Source organism: Elaeis guineensis, chromosome 13, assembly GCF_000442705.2.
Source record: "Elaeis guineensis isolate ETL-2024a chromosome 13, EG11, whole genome shotgun sequence".
NCBI lineage: Eukaryota > Viridiplantae > Streptophyta > Magnoliopsida > Arecales > Arecaceae > Elaeis > Elaeis guineensis.
In genome coordinates, this window is record NC_026005.2 from 72,793,852 (window position 1) to 72,816,834 (window position 22,983).

Sequence of the window (22,983 nt, forward strand, 5' to 3'; positions counted from 1 at the left end):
GTTCTCCAGAAAGAGATTATATCAGTCAGCTTTGGAACTTTGACGGGAATTTGGACTCAAGGCTGGATGTAAATAACGGTATCCATGCATGATATGAATAAGCGATTAACCCCTCTTGTTTCTTGTGTACTATGTTCATCAGAATAAATGGAGTGTAGCAACCACTGCTATTATTGGAATGTAAAAGAAAAATACGATGCCAAAACATGCAAATAATATAAGTTCACGGTTGAGTGATAGTTCTGTTCTCACTTTTATGTAGCTGTCTGTGTTTCACTGGAGAAAAAGTCTCCTTAAATGATGGAGATGAAAGATATGATAATTTCCATTTTTCCTGGTTTAGTCTGAAAAATATATCAAATACCATGATCTGCATAATGGCTGTCCATATTTTGCATTATAGCATTCATTGCTAGAAGAACCTTTTGTTCATACCCATTCATGTTTGTCTCATTTGATTTTCCCAAAACATCTGTCATGAAGATCTTGAGGAAACTTTTGGCCAAGTACAGCATGGGCCGGTGCAATAATCTGTAGCTCATCTGTGACCTGAATACGCGGCTGCCACCTCAAAGCACGTAATACGCAGTGTTACAGACATCAAAAAAGGAGATTAGAATCACCATTGGCGGCCACTGAACTTATACTCCGGCATCATAATGCTCGCACCCTCCATAGCATGCTTGTTCCACAATTCACATGAGAAGATAGTTTAGGAAGGCATTAAAATATAATCCTCATTTTCTAGCATCAATGCAACTTTTGTGGTTGGCAGCCTAGACCTTGAGAAATTATATTCTACATGGCTATGTGCGATGTAGCTGTGAATCACAGCTTCTCATTCTTGTATAGTGCACCGACATGAGTGTTGGATGAATAAAGCCCATAGGAATGTCTGGCTATCATTGATGGCATGCATACAGTGTAAGGTATAATTTCTCATGATACTTACTAAAATGGACCAAAGCCTGTACACTTAACCGAAGATATTTCTTGTTCCCTCGGAGGCAGTACAGGTCAGCTATCGCCACAAACATAGAAAACATCAATAGCATCATCAAGTGTGCTCTCTTTTGCTGCATGGCAGCTTGGTGGAACTTAATTTGGATCCATGGCTGGTGCCCAAGTCAAAGTTACATTAAGTAATAAGATTTTTCAGAAATATACCTATTGTTCACAGTATGGAACCTATTTAAAGTATACTCAGTATGCTCATGTTAAACATTTAATGATATCATCTTTCATGGAGGTAGTGATTTCAGAAGCATCACGGAGAATAACAGATCAAATTCACAATCGCATGCCGAAATCCAAATGCTAGAGAAATTTAGAGGATAATCTCTACATATAACACAAACTACAAGACGTAGGAATCTACAGATCTCCACCCCTAGCTTTCACAGCCACCACCAACGGTCTCCTCATTGGATTATCTGCATTGCTTTTCTCAAATTCTAGTAATAAATATGGAAATGCGACATGGGATGAGTGCTTCATACTAGTGCCAGTGAGAGCTAAGTAACCCGTAGGACCCCAATAACAATCCCAAAAGTGTTGTAGACTATAGACTACTCTGAAGGCAAGTTCAGAGAATCAGGTTTCCTGCGAACATGACCAGGTTCCTCGTTTCCATGGCTTTCCAAGTTGTGAAGAATATGAAGCACAAACTGTTTGGAAGAAATCTTCCTAATGGAAGAACATCTTTTAGAAACTTTTTTCTGTACACTGTATATGCTGCACATGCTTCTATGTGCATATGAATATACTGGGTGGCAGGAAAACCGCATCCCAAATCAGAGAACAAATGGGGACTTCAACATGCCCTGTGAATGAAGAGCAGACTTGCAATAGAGACACACACAACCTTTGGAGTACGACAGAATTCACCTGTATATTTACAGACACAGATACAAGTTTATCCTCCATGTCAATTGAACTTGACCTTGATATCATGTTGTTTCATTAAACACCATCATCTGTCAATAAACAACCAGCACACAGATATATTAGAAGGAACAACCAATTGACAAAACAACGTACCAGAATGAAATGGTATGAAGCATGTGCCTTCACTCATTAACAGACGAATATTTGAGACAATTCATATCAGTTATCAGAAAACCAGGCTGTTAGATGCTGCATACTGAATTCCTTTTTGTTTTTATATTTATAGTCAACTCAAAACAATACTGAACATGAATCAATAAATTTGAAGCTAACCACTTTCTAAAGGATTCCATTTTAGTAACCATATACCCAGGAACTCTCCTCCTTTGGGCCTAATTTCCCTAATTACAAATATCATCATTTTTGAAGCTCTGGTGAACATTAGACACCCCTGCAATGATGTAGCAGGCACCAATCACTAAAGTTCAACTGATATGACCCATCGTCAAAAAAGGTCAAACTACGCAAACATATCTGCTGTCCAAATTGTTTAATCAACATTCAGAAAATCTAAGAACATGTTCACTGTGATTCTTTAAGTCTTGGAGTCTAGCCAATTGTCTTTCCGATAGAATATGGACAATGAGAGTATAAAACGGATGCTGCATTATGTAATCTCAAAATTTTCAGTGGCGAGTCTCCTCTTAGATATTCAAGGGAAGCTCAGGTCCTCTCTATAGAAATCTTCCACTTTTCTATCATGACAACTCTCTCATTTGGTATTAGAGCTCAGACTTTAACAATTAACCTGTAGTTCCAAACAGTTAGGTCCTAGGCCTTGACGTTTCTCTCTACATGAATTCAATCTCTACTCAACAACATGCCCCAAGTCTGTTCTATGTCTAGATCTACTTTTTTCCCATATAGAAGAGTTCAACATCGTTATGAACTCCTGGTCATCTTAGTAGGATTTATCACCATTTTCATTATTTAATTTGAGGATAAAGGTAATAATATGGAGAGTTAATAAAAAGAGACAGTTTAAGGGTCCTGTAATCAATCCTACAATATTCACATATGATTGTCATTTATAGTGAGCATGACTATGTCAATATATTTGGCCTTCAAGAGACGAAGGAATACTTCTATTTCCTCAAACATTGATGATTTCAATACTCGGTAGTCATAGAATATTTACAAATTGGGATTCTATGCTATATGATGCCAGCAGGAGGATGCCCTCTGTCAAGCACAATTAAGGATCTCAAATCACAGAATAAACATTATAAATCCAAAGGTTTAAAGAACACAAATCTTACTACTAATGAAACTCAACTTTCATAAATTTCGTGCATGCCAATTCTGAAAACAAGTTTAATTTTATTGGCATGTTGGATAACTTGAGCTAATCTGACCAATGTTGATGGTCAATCACCCCACTACAGAGTACAATGGTAACGACATAAGACTGTTTGCCTGCATAGCTATCCAGCAGCAAGAAATACCATATTGAAAAATTTTATGTTTGATGGAACAATAAGGCAGAAATTACTTGGGCACGAAAAAATAGGTACCCAGAAATCATATAGCATGTATATATACATGTGATAGATAGAGCCTAAAAACAAATAAATAAATGCAGAAGTCCAAATCCAAAAGAGGCTTTGCATTGATGGAGTTTTTGGGACCGACAAGCCAATTCTGTATAGATACAATTGGAATATTCTTATAACCAATATGCATGCAACAAAAATCTTGAAGAGCAGGCATTTATGATGCAATCATCTTGCATACAGAAAGATTCCAAGCTTTCTATTTAAACTTAAACTTTGCTAAGTCGGGATATTTATTCAATCAAAAAAAATTGTTGGTAATAAAAAGTATGATTACTATGAGAAAGTAGAAAGACATTGCTCCATCAATCTGTGTCTACCTTAGATGAAGAAAAGAATAGGATTTAAAAGTTCAATGCATATCACTAATAGATCCATTGGTGTATGAGCCAAAATAGACATGTAAATCTAGAAGACTAATAGTAAATCACAATATTGCTACAAAATATAATGTTGACAAATACCGCCCATTTGCCATGACAAAGCATACAATTGGTCACCTTGTATTCTACATGGCCCATGAAAAATAAAAAAAAAATAAGTGAGCTGAAAAAAATGAGTGGACCTATGACCCATTCTCTTTATGCCCACCTTTCTTTCCCTACATTAGCTCTATTTAACGCTACATTAGCTATGACTGTGTTCAACTTACAAACTGCTGCTTGACCGAGAATTTTAAATGCAGTAAATGACCAACTTTACCACTCAAATAGAAGAAGGAATTGATAGTTGTTATCACCACTAGGGACAAAGCAGTTACCTTGCCACAGACTGGACAGGCATCACTTCTCTCCAACCACTCATATACACAACTAAGGTGGTAATGATGAGTGCACTGCAGTACAATCCTTGGATTTTCTGAAGTATATTCTGCAGACAAATGATTATGGCAGATGCAAATGAGCATACATTCAATATCACAAATACATGCTGAAACAAACTATTTTATTTTCTGAAACAAACTATTTTATTTTCGAAAGCACCTAGAGTTTCAACAGTTGAAATTAAACCTTACTTCTTGGCCAACGCTGATTAGCATCTATAAGAAAAACAGATATTTGATATTTCTAAAATAACTAGTTAAAGTTTTTTTAATGAAACTGGCTAATTCAATAGCAATGTCATAAAGTAATTATTTATTAAGGATCACAAGAAAGAAATACAGAATGATGCAGAGCTAGAGGCTCACAGTACCAGACTACCAGTACGCTTGAGTTTGACTTGGACAAATTTAAAAGGAAATATAATAAAAATCACTAGAAAACATACATTAATACTATTAGTAGTAGGAACCCTTGTAGATGCAAGCCAACCTAGTAGAAACCAGCTGGGGGTTTGGGTTAATAGCTTATAGAACAGGCATAGTTAAAGCTCTAAACAAAAGTAATAAAATGATCAGATACAGGGGATGCATATAACATGTTTTATCACCAATATACAAACATAAGTAGGTCTGTGAGATCTATTACACATGACATTGGTTAAAGAGGGGGGAAAAAAAGATGCTGCATTATGCTCTGCATCCATCAACAATATGTACAACTACATGAAGCTAACAAAGCTTAGAAATCATTACAATAAAGAAGCAATCAAAGCTTCCTATATTTTTTAAACATGAAGCAGATGCCAATTTATAGTGTTCCATGTCAGGCAAGTCAACCACAGGTCCCTCAGGTTAACCTGCCACAGGGTCTTCTGGAAAAGAAAATCAACCTGGTGCAAGCTAAGGTCAGGTGTATCAAACCTAAACAAATAGAAGGCTGGTTCGTTCCTAAACTAAATCTTAAGGATGGATTCAAGAATCATGAGAGAAGATCATCTTTCATGATGGATATACATTAGAAATCAAAGTAGATGAAGGTGTGATTTCCAAAAATGTCGGTAGTGTTGTGTTATGTGCAGGCAATTCATATGTAACCGAAAGAAAATTATGGAATGTACCAAGGTTTGCCATCTCGGTAATGCACTCTGTATCACTACCATGGTATAGTGTCAGTACATCTGGTATGGCAGTCAGTTTGGCAGACCGACACTCAATACGCTTCCTGTACTGCATACAGGTTCAATACTGGTACAGTCTGGTACACTCAATATGCACCGATACCGGCCATTATATTATACCATGGAATGTACCAAAGACAACATCAGATGAATAAGATAGCAAAGTCATGAAAAAAAACCAATTGCATATATCAAGGTGCGCTTGTAATTTATTTCAGTAGGTACATAAGATGCCAGGACTAATGCCAAACCAAGAGAAAATGCATGAGTCATCACTAGGGAAGGTTTGTAAAACAGACTCATGTCGTCTCTCAAAAGAATAATTATGTCATACACTTTAAAACAAAGGTTCCTTGGATTCTTACATCTTAAATATTAAGATTGCGGAACAGTGAATGTTTTAAAAAAGAGAATTAATTATGAGACTACAAAGATCAAGAAATGAAGGCTCAAGGAAGTCTTGACAAGGCTTGGAGAATTTTTCTAAAGGCAGTACCATACTTACAAGAGCAAGCATGGTTTTTCATTCCTTCATCAAGCATATCTGGGATGAGAAGAATAATGGGATTTTCAACAATGCAAAGCTATCAAATGTCCAAAGGCTCAAGCTGATAGAATATCAAGATGTAGTGATAATAAGTCCTAAAGTTAAACTGAAGACATCTTTGAATTTGGTCATGATTGTTGGTCATAGATAAAAAGGGGAAAACTTTAGTGTGGGAAAAGAGGCTTACCTAAAAATGTAGCGGTAGAACTGCAGATCTTGGAATGAAAACGTCATTACTTTTCTTCTTTTGGATTGTTTGGGTTGTTATACAATGTATGCCATCCCGGTTTTAAAAATGAATACCTCAAATAATTTCAAAATAGAACCATAAAGACCAGATAAACATTATTACCTGCAAATATGAAACATTAAGAAAAGAACTACAAACATGTTGCCCATTTAAAGTAGCTAAGCAACAGGGGCATAAAGACATCAGAAGTACTTGCAAGAAAGCCATCGAGTAAAATCACTCTAGTAGTTTTTATGTTGGATGTCATGGTCATGAAGCAAATCTTGGAACCTAACAATGCATATGCATAAGTCCCAACATCCTAGTTTGGAAGAAGTCCACAAATATTTGTTAGACTTCATATTTCTAAACAAGATGTATTCCTTGTACAACATGACAACAAAATGGTAAACGGATATCCACGTAGGGACTGAAAGTCCTAACAATAAGGCAAGCTATTCTACAAGAAAAATCAACTAATACATGTAGCCACCACAACAGGTTTCTGATCCAAGGATTGCAGTACCATAACAAGCACGAACCAAGATGGTTAATGGTCTTGGAACAGGATTTTGCTTGACCCGGTGCAACCAATCTTTACCGCACTGAACTGCCTGGAGCTGCTCGGTTCCAAGCGGTTTGGCTTGGTAAGGGCTCCTTACAAATTTGGGGCCTAAATAATTGGAGAAAGGAATCCAGAACCTTTTTCTCCCTCAATTTCAAGATAAGAGAGAAAAGGAGAGGAGGAGATGAGAAAGGGAGAGATAGAGTGGAAGGCTGAGATGTTCCTCTGATCCAGATATTTCTTGCTTCGATTTTTTCCTGTCACATCCTGTAAATGGACAGATATTGAAAAATATAGAGAAACAATGCTATAATGTTATATTTTGGCATGATTTTGTTAGCCAGATCTATGCAATGGTAGGGTGGCTATCAAGTTGGGTCAGATTGGATACGAATTGCATTGGATGTAGGTCGGTTCAAAAATCTGCCAACCCAAACCCGGCTTGTTTATTAAACAAGTCAAAAATCCAATTCCGAACCTAACCACTTTATTAAACAAGTAACCCAACCTGACCCATATAACCTATTTAATAAATGAGCTGAATCAAGTTAAACAAGTTAAATGGGCTAACCGATATGGCCTAAATGGGTTTTAAACAAGCTACGTGGGTCATAGATGGGTTAAATAGGTCGGGTCATGACCTAATCTAATTGTTAAATAGGTTAAACAGGTTAAAGGGTTAAACCTGAAACCAACTCAATTAATAAACAGGTCTAGGTGGGTTGACCCATATATGACCTGGACCTATTTATGCTAACCCTGAACTTGCTTAATGCAGGTCAGTTTGCCGGTCAGATTGGTGGATTGGATCATAAATTGCCACCTCTATGCAATTTCTTTTTTTTTTGATTTCTTGATGTTCATTATATAGTCAAACCATTCTTTAGACATGTAACATGAAAGATTAAAGTATACTATATCTAAACATTGAAAGCAAACTCATAGAATACTATCTTTCCACTCAAAACTAAATAAAGAAAGCTCTAAAAAACTAGAAATAAAAAATATATATTTTGGTGTATTGATATGGAACAGTATGGTATGGTACCATATCTTACTGGTCTTCTGCTGGTACACAGTCTGATACCAAGAATGCAGACCTTTTTTCTATCCACCAATTGTCCTTCTAGGTTAATTGCAGGTGCTTTCTTACCTGGAGTTGCCTTGATCAAGAAGTGAATGCCAAATGAAAGCATAGATGTCAAGTTGAGAGCTGGTCATGAAACCTTCTCAAACTTTGATGGATGACATCCTAATCCATAAAGTCAATACTCAGTACAATATAAATATTATAAGTCCAGTCATTAAATAGGTTTAGGGTTTACTAACTAGAATATATAGCTGCAGCTTCTGATGCCATTACCTGATCAAGGACTCTGTAGTATTCATCAAGAATTGCTTTGAATCCCCCCTTATCATTACAGTATGGCAAGATCTTTCTCTCATCAGTAAGGTCTCACCAGAGTAAGATGTTGCCTTTCTCACAGTAACAAGAATATTTTTGAAGGGCTTGTTAATACAATCTAATGAAGAAGCTTAAAATTCCGGATAAAGAAAAAAGCTAAACAGGATAATTTATTTCAGAGAGTAAAAGCTCCCAACAGAACAGCATATGTGCAATGATCCTGAAGTCTGTCATACTACCAAATAATTAGGGACATATAGTGTTATCTGCTCCTTGTGTGACCCCTTCATTTCAGTATTTTGTATATATTTTCCTCAGTCCATGTACTACTCTACTGCTTAATCCTATAGGATACAACTTGAATTTGCATAACCAATAAAACAGAGAATCAAATTTGTTCATTTGGGCAAGGCAGATAGAGCTGATAAACGAGATATCTGATAAGAAATCTTGAGGTTAGCTTGTAAAGACAACATATAATACACGATTGCTGTTATCTACCTTCAAGACATGTTGGACACACATCTTCATCTTCAGATGAAGGGAAAAAATAAGTGGCTCCCTTTGTGTCTTCTGTCAAGGGATGCTTCAGTGAGGACTCAGAACGGCACAACTTGGAACCCCCTTCACAGTTAGATCCATGCCACTTGTCTAGTCTGCTCCTTGATTCTATGTCAGCATCATTACTATTTCTCCTTAGTGGTTCAGTTTCCTCATGGCAATGGCTTGAGGACTTATCACGCCTTGAGATAAGTCCATCATGTTGCAGCCGTGAGCACCTAGGATCATCATAAGGTAAAGGCCTTGGAGGAGTGCGATAGGTATCTGGTATAGAATCATCTGTGACTAGTGCGGCAGAAGCTATAGGAGCAGTCCCCTGCACAGATGAAGGGATAGCACGCACTTCCCCGCTTTGAAATAAAGCAGTGTACTGCAAAGATGAAAGAAAAAGACAGCTTACCACATGCACATCATACATTTCAAATAAGTCTACTTATCAAGATACTTTAAATATCAAAAACAGTGTATGACACTAAATTCAACACCAGACTGCACAATATCCGCAACCAGCTTATTCACTATCACAAGATGATCACCCAAGTTCACAAATTATGGATGTTAAATTTGTCCATGTCAAGGGTATAATTTATTATCTCCTGCTACACATGGAAGGAGACACAAAGGTATATAAATTTAGATATAAGATAAGCACCCTTGAAATAAATTAAGTGCACTTGTTCTCAAAAAGATATAAACAAAAGTGCAACATATTTTTGAGCTGAATGTGGGAATGTATCTTACCTTCACGTGCATGAGCATAGGGAAAGACAATTCTTCAAGTATATAACTATTTATAATGTTCCAAAGGAGTGCATATCGTGTGATAAAAACATGATGATTTCAATAACCTTCAGAAACATGAGGTAAATTTCTTTAGATGGACAGTTATTGAATGTTTGTAGTTGTAACCTGATTTTCATGGCAAGTGTTACTTTAAATAGACAGTAGCCTATCATGATCCAAGATTATGCAAAACACGAGATTTAATACCTGCAAGAATGGATAGATATACTTCCCATGTTCCCTCCAGACAAGTTAACTTTCACAAACATCTATAAGCACACTAGCTACTTCTCTAAAAAAGGTAATCACACTGGTTACCACAAGTAGATTGTAGCAGGTAATGATAGAAATATCAACCCAAGCATAGTAAGTATTCACACAAATGCTGCATAACTACTATCCATATGACCCAGCAAATCAGCACCACCAGTCATGTAAATATTTCCGAAATTATGAAGCACTGTCACATAATCAATTCTCATAATATCTATACAAAGGTGTTAGATTGAAGTAAAAAAGCAAACTACATAGATTATAAGCATTTGCATTCTACAGATATCAACACAGTTTATAATAATCAGAAAGTGGAAAAACATATAAAGGAATAACTAGTTATTCCAATTCATATCAGTTATGAATGCAGTTCTGCAGCCTGGCTTCAGTTCAGGTTCATGAAACCCTATGGCTCATTTTGAATCAGAAGTTGGGCAAGCGAGAGGGTGGCGATACCCATCTTTATACCTAGGCATTCAGCAGCTCCCTTCTACTTTGCATATTAAAATAATGGTGCTTCTTGCTTTCAACACTCCACTGGTGCAGTGACTGTGGCTTCCTTTATACCTTTGATTGTAAATTAAGGGTTCAAAACTCGTGCATTCCAGCACTATGCCCCCCATGACCAGTATAACAGGGGCCTATACACACTGATACGAGGCAAGCCAGGCAGGTGTTATGCCATATCTTGTTGGATGTATCAACATGCGGTAATGCTTGACGCACTTTCTTTTTTCTTGCATTTGTACTGAGGCATATCAGGGTGTTCTGTGCCAATGTACTTCCCCATATCAAGGATTGTACCATACGCACCAGCTATCTATAAAGCAGCAAACTCAGAACATGAAGCAGATAGCAGATTTGCAGGTTTATGGCACCTCATGAGATGCTCCATTCATGATGTCTTAACCTTTAGAATTTCTCAGCCATCATGTATATTTTCCTCAATAGCTATCCACATTATGACATATATTCCCTTTGTTCTAACTAACTGCAATGAAACATTCTCTTCATTCAGTGCGACCTACCATGTAGGTCTCCTTTACATGTTTTAAATTTCAATGTTTTCAATTAGCTCTGCAGATTGTATATGGATATTGAGTCCTATCAAAGGCCAACTCCAGTCTAGAAGCATAAAATTATCATTTCTCACTACTTCCATCTGTGCCATCTTTATTCTACTCCTCTTTTCCAGAACCTCCAAATTAAACTTGCAACCAACACTCACTAACTTCTAATAATTTCCCTCACTTTATTTTCTACAACCGCTACTCCTAGCACCTCTGCAGGACTCCTATTATTTTTCCAATTTTCAGGTTTTACTGAAAAACTCGGCATCTTCATTTTTGAAATGCATATCTTAGTCAGCGCTTTCTATAGCTCAGCAATCAAGTATCTGCAATAAAAATAGTTTATTAGATATCACCTAAAGTTTCAAGAATAATTCATGACGGGTCATCATCAACAATCTGAATGTGCAATTTATCTACATATTCCTATCTCAGGCATTCTTACCCATCATTTTATCTTTTGTACAAATGAATATAGACAGTGAATACTGAAAACACTTAGGGCCTGTTTGGAAGTCTGGGCCCAAAATCCTATAAGATTCATGGGTTGGGCCAAGACAACCAGCTAAGTCAGACTAGGTTAAGCTTATATTTACAAAAACCAGAAAACCATTAGAGTAGGTGGGCTCGAATCCCATAGCAAGAAACAAAAGACCTCATGACCAAGACAACCAGCAGGTCTTTTTTTTGGCTATGGGATTGGGCTGGCCCATTCTAATGGTTTCCTAGATTCTTATAAATATAGGCCTAACCCAAGCTGACTAGTCTTGGCCCAACCCACGAATCCTATGGGATTTTGGGCTCAGACATCCAAATAGGCCCTTAGTTTAACAATTAATTCTCAACTCCACCCATTGACCAAAGGCACATCCAATTCTGTGAATGTTATTCTGTTAAACTGCAATAATCCTGACCTATGATACACTTAGTTCACTGTCCCAACAACACACATTCTATTATTTAAAGCATAAATAGTTAGCAACAGCAGGCTCCTTATGATACTAATGGTGCATTTATAACAAGCACAAACATGAACAGCAAAAAGCAGAAAACTCCTTAGTGTTCCCATAAATAACTCATATTAATATCTTACCACAAGTAAATTTCGTAAAGAAAATTTTAGAAAAGACAATGAAGGCAACTCATGGCATGTTATAACTAAAACATCATAAAGTTAATGGGCACAAGAGCTCTCTGACAGACAAAGCTGTCAGCATGGCTAGATTAACTACTTTCAAATTTTAAAAATATATTTTTTTTAAAAAACCTCTATGTTTCTAATGGTTTCTTATAATTTCTCGAGACAATCTACACCATTAAGTGATTTAAGAAACTCTTTACCCACATTAGTCTTCTGCTACCTGATTCCAGGTTCATGACAAGAAGAGTATATAACTAATGATGGACCATTCAAAATCTTCCATGACAAAAACAAACTGATGAGTGCATAGCAAGAAGATTTGCAGGTTGCAATCATATCTCTTGAAAGTTGTATCATGTTCCCCTTATGCAGATATTTCCATAAGCAACTAGACAGAAAAAAATAAATAATAGTGTACCCTCACCTGCTTGTGGTGACCAAACCTCCCAAGTACAAAAGTGTCTCCACTAGTCATTACTCATCGGAACATAATTATATTCTTTGTTGGTGATGTCTGGTATCTGAGCAGCAAACTAGTGTAATTCCAGTTTGCTTTAACTTAAGTTCAATACTGTATTCTTTTTATCACAAAAATAGAATTATGGGAACACAGATAATGAAACAAACCATGATCTTCCATACAGTTTATGCAAGTAAGAATTGTATGCTAATTTCATCTTAAATGTCTGAAAGTTTCAACTAGTCATTCTACTTGTCATCCTGTCAAACTCAGCTAAAAGTCCTGGACAAAAACTAGTAACAATTGGTAAATTTTCAGGGCAAAAGAACAGGCAACAGGTTAATTGCCATGCTAATTTTTTATTTAAACGGGACAAGAAGGTTTCTAAGTTCCCAAAATAATGCAGAAACCCAACACTTGAAGGAAATTTAAGAAATGACATTAAAATTGAAACATACGGCATGTATCAATTGCTGAGCCAAGCATCTGAGACAGATGCATTGTCTATAAACTGAAGCATTGGCATGTGTGTATCCTTCGAAATCTTCGATGTGCAAGCAGGAACAAACAGATCCCATAACCCTGAACTCCCTTCCCTGTTCCAATCAATCTCTCCAGCAGCAATTCTCCAATTCCGACTCTATTACCTGGCTATGAATATCTTTTGTTTCCTCTCTTTTTGTACAGTAATTAGAATTAAATGCAAAACTTCAAATGAGAGAGGATGTTCTGGTCGCAGAAAACACAGATTCCAGCCAGCCTGAACCCCCTCTCCTCCTTAAAATTCGATCAATTTGTGGAAGATGACAAACTAATCACAAAAAAACTTCATTTTTTTCTTTTGCTGAAAGGGAATTGCCCGTTCCGCCGATACCTGCAAGCAAAGGAAGAAAATTGCTCATAACCACCATTTCTAAACGAATGCAGTTATATAGAAAAAAGAACAAATTGATATAAGATATTAGATTTTTTTCCAAAAAATAAAAAAAAAACCTAATTCATAGAACAAAAACACCAGAGCAAAGAGAAGATATTTAGAAGAAGAAGAATCGAAATCCCTTTTCCTAAGTTGTATATTTCTATTTATAGAACATCAACTTAGCCGCCAAAAACCCAACAACATCTATCTAAAAGTGGAACCAAATCAACCAAAATAACAAAGAATCTAATCGAACGACCACTGCTTAGCGGTTCTCAATAATTCTGTTCTGAAATCTCAAGAGAAAAAAAAAAAAAAAAAACGATCGTTTCGAGAGGATTCAAGGAACGAGACGAAAAGTTAGTGGCGTAGTACCTCGAGATGCGACGAAAGAAAGGATAGAAATCGATGTAATCGATCGACAGCGGATAAAACTGAATAAAATTTCTCAAAATTCGGACTTCTGGTTTCTATTTCGCTGGCCAGAGCTGAGAAAAAAACCAATAAATGAAGGAATAAAAAGCGCGGAGAGATCGGAGGATTTAGTCCGCGTGGTAAAAGCAAATTTCCAAATTTACCTCGAAAAAGGACCGAAGTTCCAACGGAGACTCTGGCCTTCTTTTCCATTTTTCCACGACAGCTGACGTTGACTTGAACAATAACCTTCACGTTTCTGTGGGGCCGACAGTTTGGTGGGTAGAGTTATTCAGCGTGGACGGCGGAATGGTTCGCATTTGGTAGCTGGGTGTACGATCTGGGTATTATTTTTTGTGCAAGTTGTATTCTTAGTTTGTCATTTCAATGCGTAAGTCTTTTTATGGAAGTGGCTTGTTGACGGGTTGACGGGCACAATGAATGGACTTGGGGTGCCGGCGAGGAGGGAGATCCTCCGTGCGCCGCCGGCGGCCTAAAGAATTCGAGTATATTATTTTATAGGGTTGATCTATATAATTATTATTTTTTAATATATATTAATATTTATAATTTTATTTTTTTATTTAAAAATTTTATATGATAAAAATATTTTTATTTTTTAAAAAAATTATGATATGCGATGGTATATTATTATTTACTATACGTAAGATGCCATAATATATCATATGATGTCATAATTATGATTTCATGCATATAAGATGTTGGGATGAAATCAGTATGCATATTATCCGTTTGAATTTATTTTCATATTCGATCAATTGGAACATGGATAGAAATTTTAGGATCCGATTAATATTCGTATTCGTATCTATATCCATCAAAGAAAAATAGATATAGATATGGATAAATAATTATCCAATCCGTATCCGAATATCCGAATCTATATATAATCCTATATAATTTTATATATTACTGTTGCTGTAGGGCTCAAAATCTGGAGTAGATTGGATTAACAAGAGTGAGACTGGGCTGGAGTAAGCCTTGCGACCTGGCGAGAATTCCTCCAATTTGTCAAATCAGTCAAGAAATCGGATGGAAATCCTCTAGTTCTTGACCCTTCGATGCTTAAGTCAGTTCAAATCTTGAGAACATGGGTGAAAAAGAGTGAAAGAGCAAGAGAGAGAGAGATTGAATGGAACTAGAAGAGAACTGGATAAAAGCCAAGAGTCTGGCCTACTTTTCTACCGGCAGAGTCTCCCCTAATTTTAGAAAGTAGAACTTACCGATGGAGGATCCCTGACCCTCTATTTATAGAGGGATTAAGGAGCCCGTTCCAAAGTTTGTTAGGCTATTAGATGAGTTTGTTAGGTGGATAGAAAGCTACCTGTAAGTGAGCTGGCGTATAGCTGTGCATATGAGCTAAACATGAGATCGTGGCTAACTGTAGCTTGGTTGAGGAAACCTCTACGGACGTTCGCAGAATGACTAAATCTGTCATTATAATAGTTCATCTCGATAGATGATCGGGATGAAATAGAGATGTCACAGCATTCATCTCAGATAAGATGTCAGGGTTTAGGTCAATAAATACTCGACCTGCATATTTTTTTGTTAACTGAGACGTCATCCGATCAGAACACAAAGGTGCTCTTTATTTAGGTAAAAAAAAATCCAAGCTGAATCTGCTAACTGGTCAATTGGTCTGCTGGGACCTGGCACTTTCAGATTGACATCTTTTTGATCTCGTATGATAATGCCACGTGTCTTGAGGTTGGTTTAATGCACCAATACTTTACCCTCCACTTTCTATGTCTGAGGTGATAATTTTCTGATCAAACTAAGAAGTAAAAATATCTTCATAAGGTTAGATTTTTATCAATTTGAGAGGCATTTGTCATAGAGATCGGATTTTATTGATCAAGATATTTTATTTTTGAATTAAAATTTTTGACTTGATTTTTTACTGATCAGAAGATTCTATCTCCACACTTGAATTTTCGATCTGATTTTAATCGATCAAAATATCTTATCTCCTCATTTGATTGTTGGCTTAGTTTTCACCGACCAGGAGATCTTACCTTCGCATTTGACTTTTGGCTCGATTTTTCATCGATCAGGAGATCTTCTCTCCACATTTGCTTTTTGGCTTGGTCATTCACTGACCAGGAGATCTTATCTCCATATTTGAATTTTCGATCCGATTTTCACCGATCAGAAGATCTTATCTCCACAGTTGAATTTTGACTCGATAGTTCACCGACTAGGAGATCTTATCTCCATGCTTAAATTTTTGATCCAATTTTCATCAATCAGAAGATCTTATCTCCACACTTGAATTTTGGCACGGCAGTTTACCAACTAGGAGATCTTATCTCTGTGCTTTACCTCAAGATTTTTTGGGCTAGTGTTGCCATCATCAGGAATAAATACACTGCGTCTCGAGAGCACCAAAATTAATTACTTGGTTGAAAATAAAGAGACCTGACCTTTCAGAAAATGATCTGCCAGATCTTCTATCATCATTACTTGGACTGACGATTTGAAAATATCAAGTAAGAGTGCGCCATTTGTCAACGTCTGATTGGCTTATCAACTTGGGCACAGATCGATCTGCTATGGCTAAATCTGGGGGGAGATATGCAAAACCACCATCTAATCGAGTATCGGATTAACACCAAGTGTCACAAATCGGCAAGGAGATCAGTTAATCTTAACCGTCGATTCATCTATAAAAGGCTTTTGCCCCCCGATTACTGTTTATTTCTGTTGTTATCGTGCGAAGGTGTTGCCAAACTGTCTTCAAAAGCTTCCCTGCATTGAATGGTCGCCAGAGATAGTGAGAAACTTCACCAAAATGGGAGGAGAGGAGTCCATTCTTTATCTCTTGGGAGGATTTCATTTGTCTCTCTTAGGTATCGGTCCTCCCTCATTTGCTCTCTTTCAGCCATAGGTAACCTTTCTTTCTCTTTCGATTCTTTTCATTTCTCCCTCACATTTTCTCCTGAGAAACATGTCCTAAAAAGGTAGAGAGGGGAAAGAGATCGTAGGTGACTTGAAGATTAGGTCGACCCAGTCTTTATTGGCTATTGAGGTAGGAAATCCATCCTGGGAGGACCCTAAAACTAATTCTATAGGTGAGGGGATTTCGGAGCACAGTGCAGAATTTTCTGTGCATGGTCTCATGAACTACCTCGATTCAAAAATAGAGGGATCTATTTTGACCGAGGAGAACCTCATAACCCTTAGGGATAGATATGACATACCCGACGAGTATGAGATGATATTGTCAGGTCCAGAAGGTCGGGTATCTGAACCTTCCAAAAGTTGCATAGCTTTCTACGATGAGTCCCTTCGATCCGGTCTGCGGTTTCTTTTGCACTCCTTTTTCAGTAATATTTTTTACTTCTATAGGGTCTACCCCACTCAGATAACTCCAAACGCAATTAGGATGATTATAGTATTCATAAGATTTTTTTTAAATAATTTATTTTTAATAAAATATTCTGAAAATACTATGGTTCAAAAACTATTTATGAAACTACCGTGGGAAGGGCATGTCAGATAAATTCATGGGTTCAACCCACGAATTCACTATCCATGTGGATAATTTGTGGGTTGAACCCACGAATTTCCTAGTCTACATGGCTTGTTTGCACGAACTTTGAAATTTGAATTCATAGGTTGGAGCCACGAATTAATTAAATAGATATGTGGTTCAAACCCACAAATTCAAAAATTCATGGGTTGCACGAATTTAGAAATTCATGGGTCCAACCCATGAATTCAAAAATTCATCGATCCAGCCCCTCAATGAATTTTTTTTTTAAATTTAAACAAAATTCATGGGTTGAACCCATGAATTCTCGTATTCGTGAGTTTAACCCATGATTTCTTTTGAAATTTTATACCGTTGGATGACTGTTAGATGAATTTATGGGTTGAACCTACGAATTCGAAAAATCATGGTTCCAACCTATAATTTCATTGTCTTTAAATTCACCCCCCCACTCATTGAGATTTTCAAAAATTTTCTTATATTGGTGCATTTAGTCCATAAATTCTTAAAATCTATTATGGCTTCAAAAAAAGTAGAGTTTTGTCGAAAGAAAAGAGGACTCGAGTAGAAAAAGAAAAGCAACCATCTCGTAGGTATAAAGAGTCTTTTTTTCTAAATAGTGAGTGTAGTGAAAAATTTCAATCAAACTTTTCTGAAAGAAAAGCTGTAGGAAGTAGAATAGTCGATTTAAATAGTTTTAATGATTTTTATATTAAATTTTTATTTAAAAAGATGGGTTGGCTATCTATGATTATGCTTAACAAGCTAACATATCCTATTCTGGTTCACTATTTTATAGTAATTTTAGTTTTAATAGTAAGTTTTGTTTCATTTCATCGTATGTTAAAGGACAATTGATCAAATTTGACTGTAAAATTTGAGGTCAAATTTTAGATATTCCATCAGATGGTGATAGATTTTTCAATAATAGTACTATTTGAAATCATCCAGTATTAGACTATGCTTCTTGTGTTAGAATTATTTTTGATGACAATATAACTACAACTGCTAAACCTGATGCAAACCTATTACCACTTGAAACTAGGTTAATCCATCACATTTTTATGTTTAATTTTCTGCCCAGAGGAGGTCATAGAGAATACGTATCATATTTAGATGTTTATCTCCTCAGAATGGTTCTTTTAGGTGATAGGATTAATTTACCCTATTTAATGATGTTTTATATGAATGAATTTCTCAAAGTTCAAAAATCATCTTGCCATATGGAGCTGTTCTGATTGCTATAATCAAGGCATTTGATATCTACATCACGGCTGATGATAAAGTTATCAAGATTAAACGTAGTGATATTTACAATTATGCATCTCTGAGGCATATGAGGTATACATTTCATGATGGGATATGGATACGTATGTCTACAGTAGATGAAGAAGAATATGGCGGTGAAAGAGGTGATCAGCCTATCGATAGAGAGCAGTCTACACATGCTACATAGTTCGATTAGTAATCATCCGATCAGCATGCATTATCTGCTTGCATAGATGCATTGGAGATATCTGTTAGTGAGAGATTTGCACATATGAATTCTCGACTGGATGAGATATTTGCACAGATGGGTGTCCAATTGGATGAGGAATTTGGACAATTTGATCAATTCGTACCGTATTTTTATCGTCAATTTTCTCCACCACCAAAGGATCCTGCTTCGGATGAATAAACTTCAGCGATTAGTAGCAGTATATGAGTCTTCACCCAAAGATCTGTCATCTTTTTTATTTATTTTTAGATAAATATACTTCGATTTGATGTAAGCATATGTACCTTTCTTTTGTTGCGGTCATTTTAGATAAGAAATTTAAGATATGATTTTGGCAGCAAAATGGTTAATCAATAATTATAAAAAAATTAAATAAAAAATTTTATAATTTAAAAATATATTAAAAATTGGTCAGGAAGGTCGACCGCCTGAGAAAATCGATCAACCGAGGCCCACCGAGTCGATCGATTGAGCTCGAAACCTCAGGCCGGTCGACCACTGTGGCATGCAAGCCGTGCCATTGCAGTCGACCACCTGAGAATTTTGATCGATCGAGGCCCATCGAGCCGATTGATCGAGCTCAAAACCTCAGGTTGATCGACCAAGAGCCCAATTCCCTTTGCATACGATCGATCGTCTGGTGATTTCGATCGATCGCTGTAGATCGAGCTGATAGGTTGACCCAAGTCGGCCTGTTCGATCGACCATTAGGGCATGCAAAATGTGCAATACGATCGATCGCCTACTGATTTTGATCGATCGCTGTAGATCAAGCCACCCGATCGACCCATGTTGGCCTGTCCGATCAACTACTGTGGCATGCAAAATGTGCCAATGCGGTCGACCGCAGGATGGAGCCGATCGACTGCTGGGTAGTTCAAGTTTTTTTTAATTTTTTTTTATTTTTTTTTGTTAAATTATTAGGACTATAATTTTTTTGTTAAATATTTTTTGCTTAGATAAATCCATAAATCTCCTTTGGCATGCCAAAATGTATTAAATAAAACATGTGTGATACTATAAATCCATAAATCCATACGTCCTACAAATATGAAAAAATATAAAAATATATACATCATATGCCACAAGGTGGTCTTTGCTTCTTCCTTGCAGGTTGTACTTGACGACCCATAGGTGGAGCTTCACTTGGTCCTTCAATTCGATGCTCGTTTGGACCCTCAATCGGACCGTCATGCTCCTTGATACGATGCTCGTCCGGATCCTGAGTCGGACCCTCATGTGACTCGGTACAATACTCCATCGAACCCTCACTCGGTCCCTCATACTCATCCGCTGCATACTTAAAATGTGCTGCAGTCTCCTCTGTGAAATGAAACTGGGTCATATCATCATGCATATACACGGGCGAGGGCATATATGAACTGAATGATGGAAGATCCAAGATCGAAAATGATGATGAGCAATATCGTCTGGTACCTCCTCTATGCAATGCATGTGCTCCTAATGATGAGGGATGCATGAAAGATGAAGGAGTGGACTCTGCATGCCATGGCTATGATTGTGAATATCGATGGAGATACAAGCATGCTGTCGGACGGCGTGGAGGCTTGAAGTATAAATATCTTGGATGAGCTGTCCGGATGTAGATAACGAGTCTGGATGAGCCAAACAATGAATCCTCGCTAGACTGTCACTCTGATACAAACAAAAGATGAGCAGTAGATAAATAAACCTGTGTTAATCATAGGAGATAAAAAATAAAATATGAAATCTTATCAGATGTCAATCATTGCTCTACCACGACAAATGAATCGATGCATAATGCGACGATACCAATCCATATAGTCATCATAATACTTCATCATACCATTGGCCACGGACCGTCTATAATATAATCTTACTGACTCTACCAGAGTGTAATCCACTGCTAATGAATTCTTCTCCAGTTATGATCAGCTCACCCCCGAAGATCGATAATATAAAGTCTGAAATCTGTATCACAAACCTCCAGAATAGTCTGTCGTAATCCAAACTGGCGCATCACTTTATCCGGATAGTGCCACTCGATGATAAAAAAGTATAAAAGTATCACCCAACACCGCCATATATGCTATCCACTAAAACAATAATATGATAGATCTGCTAGGACCAGAGGAGTATATGGCTGTCATATACAATCTTTTCATCCACAGGGTTAAGTATAAGTAATATGAACATAGTCGTTCCAAGAGATTATCTAAATAATATAAATCAGTTATGTTTATACCTGCTCAAATCCGAGATGATCAAGATGATGTCGATAACTCAGTAAAATATGAGTAGAAACCTCCGTCACCTCAAAAGCATCTCTCCACTTACATAATGAAATTATAATAGTACATACAAGTATACTTCAAATACAAAAACTCAGAGTTTGAAGATTATAATAGCACATGCAATTACATACCTCATGGCTAGAGGACCAGCTGGTAATGTACCTCCACCTGTCAAATCCTTAATAAGATCTATAGGAGGCTGAAGTAACTGACGAGGAGCTATAGATGAAAATCTATCCCAGGCCCATCCCTGGAGTAAAATCAAAGGTCCCGCAATATCATGTGCATCTATCCTACTTGCCCTACAAATCTCTCTATACAACTATACTAAGCCTGCACTACCCCAGCTGTAGTGTCCTACAGCCTCAAAATCAATAAGTAGTGGCAAAAATATTATATACATCATATTATTTAATTTATCTGCATATAAACACCCCTCAATCAGCTGCAGAATATATGCCCTAGCATAATACTGTATGGCTATAATATCTGCATCTAGTAGTAGTTCGAAAAACTATTGTCCCAACCATGCAAGATTCAATCGGCAATCCTTAAGTTTATCAGTAGGTGAGACAACACCTAGCAAATCAAAGCATACCTAACACCAGTCCTGACATGTGCTACCTGTCACTGAAAGACCATCAACTGGTAAACTCAATTGAATGTTGACGTCGTTCAGAGTGATAGTGCACTCACCAAGTGGCAGATAAAATATATGAGTTTTTGGATGCCACCGCTCTACGAATGTGGTGATCAAATGTCAATCTAGTGAGATGAATCCCACGCAGCTAAACCCATAAAAATCCGCCTGCTGCAATAGTGGAACTATCCATATATCCAGCGAGTCAAGCGAGTAAAGGCTAGCTCTCGCCGTCGACATCGGAGAAAGAAATGCTTTTGTGAACATGAAAAGAAGTTAACTCAAATATCTGAGTCTTTAAACACATCTAATATAAATACATACTAGTCCATCCCAAATGGTAGAAGATCGATGAGACGCCTGAGCATATAACACCGTCTGATCTACCGGCCCTGGCTCCATTGCACAATACTATAGAAGATATTTGTAAAAATAAAGTTTTATTACTGAATTAAATAAACACATATTTGATACTCCATCAAAGAAACACATATATGAGTTTTTGGATGCCACCGCTCTACGAATGTGGTGATCAAATGTCAATCTAGTGAGATGATCCCACGCAGCTAAACCCATAAAAATCCGTCTGCTGTAATAGTGGAACTATCCATATATCCAGCGAGTCAAGCGAGTAAAGGCTAGCTCTCGCCGTCGACATCGAAGAAAGAAATGCTTTTGTGAACATGAAAAGAAGTTAACTCAAATATCTGAGTCTTTAAACACATCTAATATAAATACATACTAGTCCATCCCAAATGGTAGAAGATCGATGAGACGCCTGAGCATATAACACCGTCTGATCTACCGGCCCTGGCTCCATTGCACAATACTATAGAAGATATTTGTAAAAATAAAGTTTTGTTACTGAATTAAATAAACACATATTTGATACTCCATCAAAGAAACACATATTTGAAACAAGTTGGAACAAAAGTAGTATCACATTACAACTGAGAATAATACAAAATTTTTTTTAGATAATAATACAAGTTAGAATAAAAAAATTTATTCTCTGGTTCTCGGACATGTCCATCTACTATGTCCAACTTCGTCATAATTTTGGCATATAGTTCTATTCCCAACTTCTATCCAATCGATTTCATTCCTTTGTTTAGAGGATCATGGTCTTCCATTTTATCGCAACCATTCTTTCTGTGGTATAATGGTGATGTCACTTATTTATT

The 22,983-nt window shown here is 36.8% G+C and overlaps 2 protein-coding genes across 7 annotated transcripts in view; one reads left to right on the top strand and one right to left on the bottom strand.

The window, feature by feature from the left end:
• Positions 1 to 239, top strand: part of LOC105056068 (protein VERNALIZATION 1) — a 75,710-nt gene extending 75,471 nt beyond the window's left edge. The window contains exon 9 of the mRNA XM_010938134.4: positions 10 to 239. Coding sequence (XP_010936436.1) covers positions 10 to 72 — 63 coding nt within the window. The 3' untranslated portion in view covers positions 73 to 239. The remainder of the gene's footprint in view (positions 1 to 9) is intronic.
• A 976-nt stretch (positions 240 to 1,215) lies between these two features.
• On the bottom strand, positions 1,216 to 14,124 carry LOC105056067 (E3 ubiquitin-protein ligase At3g02290). 6 transcript variants are annotated; one of them, XR_012136326.1, is made up of 6 exons: positions 13,830 to 14,026; positions 12,994 to 13,409; positions 8,749 to 9,178; positions 6,236 to 6,351; positions 4,261 to 4,370; positions 1,960 to 1,976 (listed from the first exon to the last, which is right to left on the bottom strand). XR_012136326.1 is itself a non-coding variant. In XM_073247818.1 (5 exons), the coding sequence occupies exons 2-5, from the start codon at positions 13,111 to 13,113 to the stop codon at positions 1,950 to 1,952; spliced, it is 687 nt and encodes a 228-aa protein (XP_073103919.1). In that variant the 5' UTR covers positions 13,114 to 13,409; positions 14,033 to 14,124; the 3' UTR covers positions 1,216 to 1,949. The 6 variants fall into 6 exon arrangements, 4 of the variants coding, with proteins under 4 accessions (XP_073103919.1, XP_010936434.1, XP_073103920.1 ...); XR_012136325.1 differs by lacking the exons at positions 1,960 to 1,976; positions 6,236 to 6,351 and adding exons at positions 7,901 to 8,094; positions 8,206 to 8,318; XM_073247818.1 differs by lacking the exons at positions 6,236 to 6,351; positions 13,830 to 14,026 and adding an exon at positions 14,033 to 14,124 and having other exon boundaries at positions 1,216 to 1,976.
• Between the last annotated feature and the right edge of the window lie 8,859 nt (positions 14,125 to 22,983).